This window comes from Spinacia oleracea, chromosome 2 (assembly GCF_020520425.1).
Source record: "Spinacia oleracea cultivar Varoflay chromosome 2, BTI_SOV_V1, whole genome shotgun sequence".
In the NCBI taxonomy this organism is placed as follows: domain Eukaryota; kingdom Viridiplantae; phylum Streptophyta; class Magnoliopsida; order Caryophyllales; family Amaranthaceae; genus Spinacia; species Spinacia oleracea.
Genome location: NC_079488.1, coordinates 89,171,795 through 89,186,572, shown reverse-complemented (window position 1 = coordinate 89,186,572; position 14,778 = coordinate 89,171,795). Strand labels below are relative to the sequence as shown.

Below are 14,778 nucleotides of genomic sequence, written 5' to 3'. Positions count from 1 at the left end.
TAATTACTTTAATTATTTATCTCTTATGATTTTTGTGTATGTTATTTGGAGTTCAGGTTTCTGGTCAGTTGAAAACTCGGTTTTCACAAACATTGTCTATGCCTCAGTTACGTGAGAATTTTGTAAAGGCAGCTTACGATCCTCGAATTTCTGGGGTTTATCTAAGCCTTTGAATTGTTTTTTTTTTTGGGTGAATTGAGCCTTTGAATTGTGGATGGGGTAAAGTTGAGGAAATTCGGAGGCATATTTTGGATTTTTGAAAGTCGGTGATAATTGTGTGTCACCCTTTATTTTCTTTTGTGTTTGTGTTTGTGTTTTTAATCCCGTATTTTTTATTTGATAATGTTGATTATTCGTCATAACTACAACTTCGAAATCAATACTCAATATCAATTAGCATAATGCATTAGATTGTTCGCTCGAGCTTTCTCACATGGCATAGACATGGTGTTGTTTAACCAAGTAAAACATTAGGAGAAAGTAAAGCCCTATATTTTTTTTCTTAATGTTGGCTTTCATGCATTCTAAAAATTCATGAAAAATTTTAATACTTTTTCATCGAAATGATTGTGTTTAAGCTGATAACGTACAAGTGGTAATAGTAATACCCGAGTCATTAAACTGAACAGATGCAGAAGCAAGAAAGAGGGCAGCCATTAGTAAAGAGCATATTTTGTACAGTTTTCCCATCTTTTTTTTGAGTTTTAACTACTCCGTATCTTTTTTTATATCAACTATTGCCTACATTTTCCAGAAATGTGGTAATTTGGTGGGCCGAGAAAAATCATGAAGATCCGATTTAATAGTCGATCTATTACTGCTTTTAAGTTATTGTGAGACCGTCTCAGAAATGTGATAATTTGGTGGGTTGAGTAGTAAAATCATAGAGATCCTTTCTAATAGCCTGTTTATTACTGTGTCTAATTCGAGATTTTGATCGTGTTTGTAATATACCAAAATTTTCTGCTTTACTTATGGTTAGTTGTGTTTCTGATTTATGATGTGTGAAATTGCGATTGGAAACAGGTAAAAGGCGATTATGCAAAAGCAGAAGAGTATTGTGGAAGAGCAATACTTGCAAATCCCGGGGATTGAAATGTTTTATCCCTCTATGCAGATTTGACCTGGCAAACTCAGAAAGTTTAAGAGCTGAAAGTTATTTTGATCAGGCAGTCAGAGCAGCTCCTGATGACTGGTGAGTCTGCCTTTGTCATTGAGTTTATTTGTCAACTAATATTGTTATTTTGTCATCACATGATCCATCGAGTCTTAAACATAAAGGGGTTATTGACATGGTCCATTAATTCAATTAAAGACTAGGATGACTGGGTATCATTGAGTTTATTTGTCAAACAGTTAATGATTCAATGGTCCAATTAGTCTAGGTCATTAACTGTTATTTTGAGGATTGAGATGAGTTTTTCCAATTTATTTCTTCATGATGCTTTTATTCTTTCTGTATTAAGTTATCTCAAATCGTCAGTTCTCTCTTCAGTTGTAACAATCTCAAATCTTCAGTTATACTTCTTTGCTTCACTTAGGGTTTTTATAATCCCTATTTGGACTTGGAGCGTGACTCGAACATATGTTGTATTCTCTTTTGTATTTCAATAAAATTTGATTTGATGTGTCTAAATTACAGTTTTGATACAAATGGTAAATTATTTCAAACCAAGCCAGTATCTGATACTAAAATTTGGTGACTAGCGCTTATGTTGCCATTGATATAAACAGGAACTTTCATGGTGATTTTTTGATTCTGATGTTGTTGATGATTAATTATCTGTTACTCAAATTTGGCTACTAGCACTCTTAGATAATGTGCTAGGGTCAAAAGATGATTAATTTGGTGACTTGGAAGCTCAGATTACAAATGATACCTGAAGTTTAGGCTTTATGTCTTTCTTAATTTCAACCTTGCTACTAAAGCCAATACTATAGCCTGTGCATTTATTTTGTTTTTTATTCCCCCCTCTGACCTCTTATTAATCAAACATAGTTTGTGGGTGGTTTCATTGGATTGAATTTATTTTATATTTTACTCCTGTTTAAACATCTGATATGGTGGAATTTCCCAAGACTTTTCTTGCATTTGATTTAAATGCATATTGTTGTTTTGATTTGTTTGCAATATCCTAAGTAAATTTACTGTTTTTTTTCTGTTTTGATCAGTATTAGGATTTTTTTTATTAGGTGTTGATAATTTAATTATTATGGATTTGCAGCATCAACAAGAACTTTTGTCTTGAGAAAGAATGAAGCAGCTGTTTTCCCTCGAACTCCTGTGCCCACAGAGATCAATATGAGCTCAATATGAGCTGTTGAGCAAGTTCATTTTACTAGGATTTTTTTTTTCTGTTAGGGTTTGCCGATGGCAAATTAAAGGTTTGATTTACTCTTTGTGAATTGAGTTTCGTGGTTTGTATTTGTATTTTCTTCTTCTTAAAGGTTGTGAATGTTATCATTGTGATTTTGTCTCAAATTACCGAGTATATTTTAATGCTAGACTGCAAGTTCATTTTCGTATTTTACTAGGGAAGTCAAATTTTGTTGTATATGAACATTATTATTATTTTTTAGGTGATTAAATGTACTATAATTAATATAATATTTAGTTTTTAAATACTTGCACGCATCACGTGCATATAAGACTAGTAACTTAATATCCAAAATTAAAATGGATTTAAATCTCTCACACTTTTCCATTATGACATTAAATATTTTTCATTTTTTCAATGTCATATTTTTAATAAAAGTGGAAACGTTATAAATAAACGTAATTTGCTTTGTTTAAATAAAAAAAAAGAGGAAACTTAATGCACATTAATTAATTGTTAAATGCGTGCAGAATATCAAACGTAAAGAACATTTGGGACGGGGGACGGGGGACGGGGGGAAGTATAAAACTAGCGCGTGCAATTGGCCAAAACCCCAAATATCGTAAACTCAACTATGTTAGGGGGTGTTTGGTTCCCGGATTTTAGGATGAGATATGGGTTTAGAATGGTTTAAACCCATACCATGTTTTTGGTTGAAAATTTTAAGAATTTTAAACTCATACCTCAAACACACAAGATATGGGTTTAAAACCTAGGGGTGGATGGGTATAGCCTCATACCGTATCAAACAAAAAGCAAAAACACGTCCCCAAAATCGAACCAACCATATTAAAAATCAAGTTCCAAACTCATACGGAGTAACACCTTAATATCATTCATTATTTCAACCCCGTACCAGTTTGCGAATCAAAAGCCGGTTAAAGTATTCATGATTTCTTGAGCATACAAATTGTTTGTGGATTTAGTGATGATTGGGGCTGAACTTGGTAGGGAGAACCCATGTTCGATCCCCTACAACAACTATTGGGAGGGGAATGAAACCTAACCATTCAGAGCTCACCCCAAATCCAGATTAGCCCTATGAGTGAATCGGGTGCTAAAAAATTTTATTTCTCGGGCATAGTTAAAAATTATACTTCGTATTAAAAAGGATTTTTTGGATAAAACCACCTTTAAAAGTTGCCACTTTTGAAATAACCACCTTATAAGTTTTTTTTTTTTTAAATAACCACCTTAAACTTTCTCCGTTAAGGAAATCACCACCTAATGTTAACTTCCGTCATAACTTCTGTTTGTGGGTCCCACATCCAACGGCCATCTTATGTTTTTCCTCTTCTTTTCCTTCCTTCTTCCTCTTTATAATCTCTTCCTCCATTAACGCACCTTGGTCAAAAAAAATTCTTCAAAATCCGCAAATTCACTCAATATCTCTTGCATTTTTTCAAATATATTTTATCAAGAAACAATTTTCGGCATTTTCCCTCTATTTATCAGCATGGTGCGCGTAGTTAAACATGTAATTTATGCTTAATTGAAATTAGGGTTCTTCAGTTGTAGATTTGAGGGTTTTTCAAATTGGGGATTTAAACTCAATTGATTGCCACAGGTTGATGGGCCACGTAATAATTATTATTGCGGAGCTCCTGTGTGTTTTCTCAGTTATTCATGAAGCCTACCATATAATTTGGATTTTGACCAGCAATTTGCATATAAATACAGCAAGATTTGTAGGTTTATGTGGCTAACAAAAACGTAATTGGTAATCACCTATGTATTGAGAGCTTTAAGCTGATTTATGTGAGAAAGAATTGGTAATCACCGTCCTATAAAAATGACATATTTACCAGTGAGTCCATGTGAGATTCAGAATCATCAGCAAATCCTTCTAACCCTACTCAAATGAACATATCTTATTTGATGATCCTTGGAGAGTTGAGTCCATAAGTAATGATAATTTGATAGTTGTTTGTTTGAGTGGGATAAAATTTTATCGACAATGCGCTATGGTTTGGATGCCACAGCTAGCTCCCACGCATATAATTGCCATTAGCATTACCCTGCGCTTCAAAAGGACCGCATAACGTGGCCTCAAGAACAACAAGTTCTATACTTTTAGTTAAGAGGCAGGCTTGCAGCTAATACTACTCGTAGAGTTGTAGATAGAATTATAGAAGTAATAGATGAAGAGAAGTAAAAATACTCCATATATACTTTGGTATGATACTAATCACTTCCGGTATGTTCCCCATTGCTTGCTGCGAGGTTGACCTTGCGAATGTCAACTCTAAGAAAATCTCAGTCGCTCAATTTCACTACCCTACTTCAAATTTACATCAATCCAATTATTTTGCATATGTTTTCAGAGTAGAGATACTTCCTCTGTTTTTTTAATTGTTCCAACTTGTCACATTCAGCCGTTTGCCCACCCCACAACTTTAATACTTTATTGACTAAGTTGTTGTTTGGTTGCAATTAATTAGAGGAGATAGATTCAAATTGTGTAATTAGAGGTGAAAAGTACAGAGAAGCAATGAGGGAGGAGGGTGAAAGAGAGATAATGAAGAGGAAGAAATGGTTGGGAATATGAAAAGAGAGAGAGTATCGAGTGAAAATGGAGGGAAAGGGAGGAAAAACATAAGATGTTCGTTGGATGTGGGACCCACAAACGAAAGTTCTGACGGAAGTTAACATTAGGTGGTGATTTTCTTAACGGAGAAAGTTTAAGGTGGTTATTTAAAAAAAAAACTTATAAGGTGGTTATTTCAAAAGTGGCAACTTCAAAAGGTGATTTTATCCAAAAAAAAAAATCCTATTAAAAAAAAAAATTTGTTGAGCATCACCCTCTCGGGTTTGAACCATGTCTTTGTTGAGCAGCACCTGTTCTCCGCTTTCATGGCGAAACTGCAGTCACCGAACTCCTAAAATCACAACCCCTGCCGCATTTTTCCGCCATGGGTGCAGGAGCACTAATCAAACAGCCCTTCAATTCAACTCTTCTGCACCAGATTCTTTGTTTACCCAACGATTTGGGTTCTGCATTTCTGGGGCCAAATTGGGATTTCGTGTGAAAGCTGAGAACAGTGGAGGAGAGATAAAGATGAGTGAGGAAGAAAAATTGGAAGAATTGAGGGGGAAGAGTACAATGCCTGATAGGTTTAGGCACTTGACTAAGGATGCTCCTTCTCCCCCTCTTCGTTGGCCTTGGTTTGTAGGTCTCTCTCTTTCTCTCTCTCTCCGTTTAGCTTTATCTTTAGTGGTTTTTATTTTTTTATTTTGTTGATGTTGTGCCCCTTTATTTGAATGTTTTAAATGGATTTTCAGTTCATCATGATTCCGCTTGTTTTTTATATTTTTTTGTTCAGTTCACTCAAAATTTTATGGAAATTAATATTGAAGGAAAGGAGTAAATTGGGAAATGTGTTGGTTTTGATGGAGGAGGTTAATGATTCTCAATGTTGGAACAAGAAGAAATTCAGTAGCAAGGGTTTTGAGGTGGGTTAGTGTTGGTTTTAGATATTCTATATAATTTGACATGGGTTATAGATAGCTCTTAGCCGAATACCCAATTTCCTTGTGGATTGTTTATTAAGCGGTTTTAATTGGTGGTAAGAACATTGAGACTATGAAATTTTGCAAGGGAGTTCTGATGACAATTGACAATGTCCATCGTACTGCTTCCTCTAGCTCTAGAGTACGACAATCAATTGATGATGTCCATGGTAATGTTTTTCCAGCTCTAATTTGTGTTTTTCTACATAAAATAGTTCCAGTAGTAAGGAATGGTGGTAGAAATTTGAAAGGCATATGCATACTTGGCCAACTTGGGGGATGCTAAATGATTGGGGATAGAGTTGTGTGACCATAGATTATTTCTTGGGATTATCTTGCAAAAGTACATCGAATACCATTACTATCACCGTCATTTATTACCGTCTACCAAACCACCGTTATTGCATATTGTGGTGTAGTCCATGTAATACAGGTTACATCCAACTTGTTGAAAAATTCTGGTGCCTGTTTTTGTCTCTTATACACGGAAGGAGTATGTGCTAGTGTACTATTCTTATGGGAACAACTACAATTTTGTTGGATGTTCAAATATATTTGTTGGATGTTTGAGTGTGTTTATTGGTCAAACATGGACTTAAACAACCTGTAGGAAAATAGCGTGCATCAACAAGATTTATGAAATGCCTGTTAAAAATATATTTCATGATAATTTCCCATTTGATCAGGCTCTAATAAGAACGTACGATATTCAAAACCTACAAAAGGGTTATTTACTGGATACTGATTTCATGTGAAGTGAGCTTGGCTACTCTGTACTCAATAATATTGCATCACTGGTAGTGTTAGCTGAAGCAATTGTACTCATGTCCTTCAATGCTCTGGGGTGTCTTTATTGTATATACTTCAAAGGGAAATTTCTTATTTACATTATTGTGAGTGATATTCTCGATGGTAGTTTTTCTTTTTTCTATTATTGAGAGTTGGTATGGTTTATGGTAAAGTCGACAAGAGTATGAGCATTTATTTTCCTGATCTGTTGATCAACGAGGATTCAGAAGCAGGGTCCTAGTTAATTATAACTTGTTATCTGGAAAGATCCTCAACTGCACCTATTAGTCTCTATTATCATTTTTGATACTAGGGAAAACCAGGGGAGGTTATTTTAGAAATATTCGCCCTTACTCAGAGTCTCCTTTCCTTTTTCTGTCAAGTGTTAAACTTTTTTATGGGATTTTTTTTTTGTTGGGGAGGAGGGGAGGGGGATGACTGGTGAGGAAAGACGATGGGTTGTTTTAAAGGGGTAGAGATTTAAGATGTTCCTTTGTTATCAAAGGCTGAAAGTGGAAGGGCATTTTTTTGGAATGTGATGTTACTATATGAAAACTGAATATGAGGATGAGCATCTCTTATCCCCATGGATGCAGGACCTTAGGCATTGTTTTTTTACCACTCGAGGGTTGTTCTTCCATAAATTTATCACTAAAGTAGGCTGATATCCCTTCATACGATATTATTGACATTATACAAACATTCAAATTCACTATATTTGATCTTGCTACCATAGAGATCGATGGTTATCCACAATGTATGGATCTGATCTGGAATTGCTTGCACCCTGGCAATTGACAGTTTTTGGTGAGCAATAGATATACGTTTTTAAGGTCGTTGAATATGGATGCTTTAGGTAAGGGTGATGATAATTAATAATGGAAATAAAAAATTTAATGAAATTTTCTTCGTAGTCCACCTTTCTTGGGTGATTGCTGCATTTATACGAGGCAAAAAGGTAAAATAGGTGTGGATGAGGGGAAGGTAAGGAAGGGTGGAGGAAGGAAGATTTCCTTTTCCCCTGCTTTTGAAATTTATTCAGGTAAAACAAGGGGTTTGATGTCTTGTGTATTGAGTTGGAACTTATAAATGAGTTTTGACTTTGCTCTCAAATTTAAGGAAATCAAGATTGGGTGAAGAAGTGAAGTGGGAATTTTGTTAGTGTTCTTGGTAGGGAGATTAATGATTCCCAATTTCAGTACAGGGCTCTTAAGGTAGGTTAATATAATTTGACATGGGTTATAGATAGATCCTAGCGGAACACCCAATCTGCTTATGCTTGTGTGTACGGCTATATGGCCTGTTTGTTAGACAGTTTTAATTGGTGGTAAGGATGATGACTTTTTTATGAAATTTTGCAAGGGAAGTACCACGACAGTGTCCATGGCAGTTAATTTTTGCAAAGGAAGTCCCAAGAAAATTGATAATGTCCATGGCAATGCTTATATGTCTTGTTCTACATTAAGTTTCATTAGCACTCTTACTACACTACTACCTCTATGGCTCTACCTGGTAATAAGTGGTAATTGATATTTGAAAGAAATATGCATACTTAGAGGTTGCTTTGAACATAGTTGCATGACCATGGACATTTTCTCGGGATTTACATCATACAAATAAATTACATGCAACGTAAATCCCAAGAAACAAATTGGGACAAATTCTTCTTAAACATCTCCTCCAAGAAAAATCAAACAAATAAATTGGGGAGGAGGTGTTTAAGAAGAGTTTGCATTTAAACTTCCAAGTTAAGCAGTCATCCCTTTTTTACTATTTTATTTTTCAAACTTTTCTCGTTTTCCTATTTACATTTTATTATTCTTTCAAATTGCCTCTTCTTTAAATCGGCTTATCTTGTTTTCGTGTACCCTCTGTTTTCGTGCCTGATGTCTACTCTCTTTAACATAACCTTTTATTTTTCTTTTATTTATTTTATTTCTCTTAGTTCACGTTCCGTAGACGGCTCTGTATAAAGGGTCATGTTAGCCGACCTCGCATTTTAGACGGTTCGTCAAAGGGCCATGTTGGTGGTAGGTATTGTTGGGGCTATTTTTCTTCGCAAGTCCTAAATTGAGAAGAAAACAAAAAATCCCTGAATAAGTAGTTTTTCCTATTTTCTCTCCCGTAAATTTTCTTTTATCTTCATTAAGTAGTTTTTCTATCCCTTAGTCTTATCGTCTTAAGCATTTTGATTTTCTATCCAAGAACTTGTGAACCTCTGCAATTGACATCTAGAAGTACCATGCTAGGGCTTGCACTTTTCTGTTTATGAAAGCACATTCTATATGTCTTTCAGCCTTTCCTAGGAGATTTGGCATCACTTCGTGATAAAGTTGGAACTTTCCACAAATTATATTAGAAGGTAAATTTGCTAAAAGTGCCACGATGACTTTAACTCTCATGTCTGGAGTGTGAGGTGTTATTTACGATAACTAGTTGGGCTTCTCAAAGCAGATTACGTAGATGTGTGTGTGAGTTAGAGCATGTACATTGGTGAGAGCTCTCCAGGTAGCTCTCCACTCTCCCTCTACCACAATCTCTCTACAAGATACTCTCAATAACCCTTTCCAAAAAACACCCAACATTTGAGGCTTCTTCAAAAGAGCTCTACAATCTCTTATTTACTATTTGATGGTCCCATATTATATTGTTTATTTATTCAACCTCATAATTAATTGTTTTTCACAAACAAAGTGACTCTCCACTTATCAACAAAAATCAATTCTTGGAGGTGTCTTGGCCAAGAGCTATCTTGAAGTAGCTCTCCATTCTAGGGCTTGCACTTTCATGTTTATGAAAGCACATTCTATATGTCTTTCAGCCTTTCCTAAGAGATTTGGCATCACTTCGTGATAAAGCTGGAACTTTCCACAAGTTATATTAGAAGGTAAATTTGCTAAAAGTGTCACGATGACTTTATCTCTCATGTCTGGAGTGTGAGGTGTTGTTTACGATAACTAGTTGGGCTACTCAAAGCAGATTACGTAGATGTGTGTGAGTTAGAGCATGTACATTGGTGAGAGCTCTACAACTAGCTCTCCAATCTCCCTCTACCACAATCTCTCTACAAGATACTCTCAATAATCCTTTCCAAAAAACACCCAACATTGGAGGCTTCTTCAAAAGAACTCTACAATCTCTTATTTACTATTTAATGGTCCCATATTATATTGTTTATTTATTCAACTTCATAATTAATTGTCTTTCACAAACAAAGTGACTCTCCACTTGTCAACAAGAATCAATTCTTGGAGGTGTCTAGGCCAAGAGTTATCTTGAAGTAGCTCTCCATGAAGAGCTAATCAAGAGCCACTTAAGAACCCCAATGTGGGCCAAGTGATGGTTCTTGTTGGAGAGCTACTTGGAGAGCCTTTCCAAGAGCCCCAATGTACATGCTCTTATGTATAGAGATGACAATGGGTCGGATCTGGAACGGATCTGGCAAGGCCCAGACCCGCTTTTTGTAATTGGATGTAGATTCAATCCTGATCCATTGGGTCTAAAAAGTTCAGACCTAGATCCATTGGGTCTAGCGGGTCAAGGGTTGGGTCCTAAATGGGTCTAGGTGTATTTGTTTTCCAAAAAAGATTATCGCTCATTTTTCTCATCCTATATATGTTATTAGCCCATTTTTTGTATGTACCAATGATGTTCTTTAATAAAACTACTGCATACAGAAAATTTGTTACTTCGTATTATCGTTTAGGAAAAAAAAAGGCACACCAGCATTGTATTACGATAAAAATTCAAAGTTTGTATTACTAATTTACTACAACTTAGATGACGCGTCAAACAAATTTTAAATAGCTTAGTATCATAAAAACTCAAAAAAGTTTAGAAAAACAAAGATTAAAATATATTAAAAAGCTAATATTTTTTGGGTCCATGGGTCGGATCTAGGTTTGAAAATCTTAGATCCGGATCCAGATCCACTAGGTCTAATTTTTTGGACACAGACCCTTAAAAATGGGTTGGGCCTAACCGAATCTAGGTCGGGTCTTGAACCCATTGCCATCCCTAGTTATGTCTGCTGAATACAAAGCTGCCTAAAGTAGATTGTGTTATCTTTTTTATTTAGCGCGCCGGGAATATTTAGCATGAAAAGGGCTCAAAGTATTTGGATTTCACATGGTAGTTTCAAAAACATGGGGTCACCTGAATGAGAAGTTAATATTGATGGAGGGGAACGACTAGTTTTACTTTATTTGGTATGTCGTTTCATGATAGCCTGACATTGATGCGTCTGTTGTTGTCTCCTTGAGTTTTTAGGGAACATGTGGATGACTTTTTTTTAGTGTATCGTGGTTGCTAATATGGACGTAAAAGATGATAGGAAGACTGTTTGTTGCCACATACCTGAATTAGTTTAGATGTATTGAACTCCATGGTCTTGCTGAACTTGTGCCTATGCCTATCAGGCTATCATTATTGGTAGAACAAGACTTAGAAAATGGCTGTTGAAAGTATGTGTCTTGCAAGATAATGTATGCTTTGATCAGGCTCTAATAGGATGAAAATCCCCATGCATCCAAATCCTACAGAAAGGATACTGATGTCCTGTTAAGTGAGCCTGGTTACTCAATCATACTCCAGTACTGATAATGATAGCCAGAAAAAATTGTTTTCCAGTCCATGAATGATTTCTCTGGTGTCTTTATGATATATACTCCGAAAGAAAAAATAAAAATCATTTACATTGATGTGCGTCGTGATATTCTGGATGTAATTATTTCTATAACTGAGAATTGGAATGAATTATGGTGCACTCTGCATGGGAATGAGCACTTGTCTCCTGTTGTAGTGTTAAAAGAAGACTTGGATGGACACAAAGGGTCAGAGGATGGGTTGTTTTAAAGAGGTCAGAAGATGGCTTGTTTTAAGAGGTTGAGATTTAAGATATTCGTCAATTGTTAGAAAGTGGAAAGGTCTTGGTTGGAGTGTGATTTTTTACATCCAAAGTGATTGTGGATCAATTTCCCTATGTAAGCCGGACAATAGTGTTGCCTGTCACTTGAGGGTAGCATTTTCCATAAAATTTCACTAAATTGTTCACCTGGTAGGCAGGCATCCCTTCACATGATGTTATTGACCTGTTTAACTTTTAAATTCACCGTATTTACTCTTGCTACCATGATCCACAATGTTTGGATCTGATCCAAAATTACTTGTTTGCTTGTTAGCAGTTCTGGTAACTGGGGTGTTTGGGAAGAATATCATATCTTATTGCTTTAGGTCGGTTAATTTAGGAAAGGGTGATGAAACTAATAACAAAAATAGATAGTTTTTCGGAATTTTTCTTGGTAGTCCACCTTTTTGGTGATTGCAGCATAAAATGACTAAAAAACAAGTCAAATGTTAAATGGACGTGAGTAAGCCCAGTAAGGGGAGGGTGAAGACGGGTGGTGGAATTAAGATTGTTTTTCCTTGTTTTTGAAGTTTATTTGGGGTGGAACAAGGGCTTTCAATCTGGTGTATTAATTTGGAAATTGATAGAATCAGGCTAGTTTGGTTTAGAACTTAGAAATAAATCCACTTACCTGCTTTCCATTATGGCATTATCCCTCCCCCCCCCCCCCCCCCCCCCACCCCCAACACACACACACACACACACACAAAAGAAAAAAAGTGGGAAGGAGATGTTTAGGAGGAGTTTGCATGTAAACTTCCAAGTTATGGAGTCATCCCTCTTTATCTTTCCCTTCACCTCCATGCCTGCCTCTTTCAAATGAGATATTGGTATGCCAAGAAAATGGACATAATGGTGGGAGGTAATGTGGGACTTTTTTTTTTACTTCCTTTACGAGTGCACCCAACAAGGAAGAGGGATTAGTAGCTTCACACGTGAACTGAGTCTTGCATTTGGTATCAAACGAGATTTTTTTCCCCTCTGTGGAAGGAAGTATGAAAAGTTTTCTTTTGCCTCTACATGGGAACGTAAAAAGGCATGGAAAGATAAGAGTCATGGCATGGGTAAAATTAAGGTCAGTCTTTCTTTGGTTAAAATGATGGTACTACCTGTCTACCTTCCAGGATGTCTCAATAATGGGACCCACCCATAATAAAAATAAGATTGGGGCCGCGGCTTAAAGCTACTGTATAACGGGTTCCCTTATGCCAATGAAACCTCTCTCGTAGCTTTTTCCATCGTCTCTCCCATGTTTTGTAAATCGTTTTCTATCTTGCTTTGAATAAGGAGTTTTCCAATCCCTCGGTCTTACCATCTTAAGCCTTTTAATTTTTTATTCGAGTACTTATGAACCTCTGCAGTTGACATCTAGAAGTACCATTTGACTGGTTGCCACTTTTCTGTTTAAGAAAGACATACTATTGGCCTTCCAACATTTCCAAAGAGATTTGCATCACTTGTTGGCAAAGAAAGAATCCTCCACAGGTGATACTATATGGTAAATTTCCAAAAAGTGTCACAATGACTAAAACTCTTTAAGTCTAAATTGTCTGGTGCTGCTTACGAGAAGTAGATGGACTACTCGAAGCAGATATTAGCTGAATGTGTTTGTGAGTTGTGTGCTGGAAACAAAAATGCCGAAGTATTGGGCCTTTTTTTAAAGTGTATCAGTATATTGAGCATGAAAAGTGCTCAAAGTATTTGGATTGCACATGGTAGTTTCAAAAGCATGAGATCTTTTGGAATGAGAACTCATTTTAATGGAGGAAAAACTAGCTTTACAGGTGCTGTATTCGATGACAGCCACATTGGTATGTCTGTTGTTGCCTCCTTGATTTTAGAGAATTTTTTTGGATAAGTTTTTTCTAGTGTATCGTGGCGGCTAATATGGACATAAAAGATGATTGGAAGATTTATGGTGTCCTATACTTGAATTAGTTTTAGCTGTACTGAACTCTATGGTTCTGCTCAGCTTGTTCCAACCCCTGGCATTTTACTGGTTGGTGATATGTTGTAACTTCACTAACTTGTAAGTCTGTTTACTAATTACTGAAACCAAATGTTTCTTGTCCTTCTTGAAGCTTGCTTCTACTTACTCTGTGCTGGCCTTGCTAGGGTTTACAATACTTCAGTTTTTCAGTGTGGTATTTTTTCAATGTTATCGCCATTTGCTTCATGCTGACTTCGCTTATGATATTTGCAGCGCTGGCATTTCTCATCTATGCATGGAGATCAGTCCTGTGGGAACTTTCTAATTGGCGGAAGCTGTTATTGGGCATTTTTCAGTTTGTTGGATACCTATCAAAACTTGTGTTGGCGTTTATATTCCATTTTATAGGTGACCCAATCACGTACACTGTTCTCTTTGTTGAGTCTACAGTTTATGCCATCCACTCCTTTTACTCCAGTATAGTGACGTCTGCTCCAATACCACAATTAACCTTTATCATTATGCTCGCTTCTACTGTACTGGCGATTGGAGAAGCAGCTTCTCCAGACTCAATAAAGTGTCAACCATATCTTCTTACTGCAGCTGGAATCATTGGTTATGGAGCAGTGAGAGGTTTCATCACTGAACCAGTCTTCTTGTTGATGCTTGTTGGACTCTTCAGCTATTCCCGATTTTTGAAGAAAAGGGACAATGTTTGTTCTGCATTACCTATTGCAACTGTACTGGCCTCTGTCGGTGAGCCGTGGGTTAGAATTATGGCAATCATCTCATTTACAGCATTGGCTATTTATCACCATTCAAAGAATCTTAAACAAGTAAATGAAGTATCTGAAGTCACTTCCTTCAGAGGAAAAGTTCCACTTCCTTTGTTGGGTGTCGCATTAGCCATTGGAATCCGTGTTGCTGCTAAGTGGGCTGGTTATCGCCATTTGACATGGATGATTATATAGTTTATGTGGAAGAAATTTCTATGATATTGGCTTTACAGAGTTATGGCTTAATTGACCTAGTCTGAAGGTCCATTGTTGCCATTTTTCTCAAGATTACAGCCTTGATCCCTCTGGCTATATTATGGTTGTATATGTTGACATTTGTAGCTTTTTTTTAATAGGCAATTTTGTAGTAAAATAGTAGGCTAATACATTGCTTAGTGTATAATTTGATTTGTTTATCAAGGAAGAATATGTATTATTTTTCCTATCCCAGATTTCATACATACATACAAACTACACAAGCTTGTGGTC

At 36.2% G+C, this 14,778-nt stretch overlaps 1 protein-coding gene across 1 annotated transcript; it reads left to right on the top strand.

The window, feature by feature from the left end:
* Positions 1 to 5,168: 5,168 nt before the first annotated feature.
* Positions 5,169 to 14,734, top strand: LOC130467993 (uncharacterized). The gene is made up of 2 exons (XM_056837257.1): positions 5,169 to 5,551; positions 13,787 to 14,734. Exons 1-2 carry the CDS (start codon positions 5,197 to 5,199, stop codon positions 14,482 to 14,484), a joined length of 1,053 nt encoding a protein of 350 aa, XP_056693235.1. The 5' UTR covers positions 5,169 to 5,196; the 3' UTR covers positions 14,485 to 14,734.
* Positions 14,735 to 14,778: the final 44 nt, after the last annotated feature.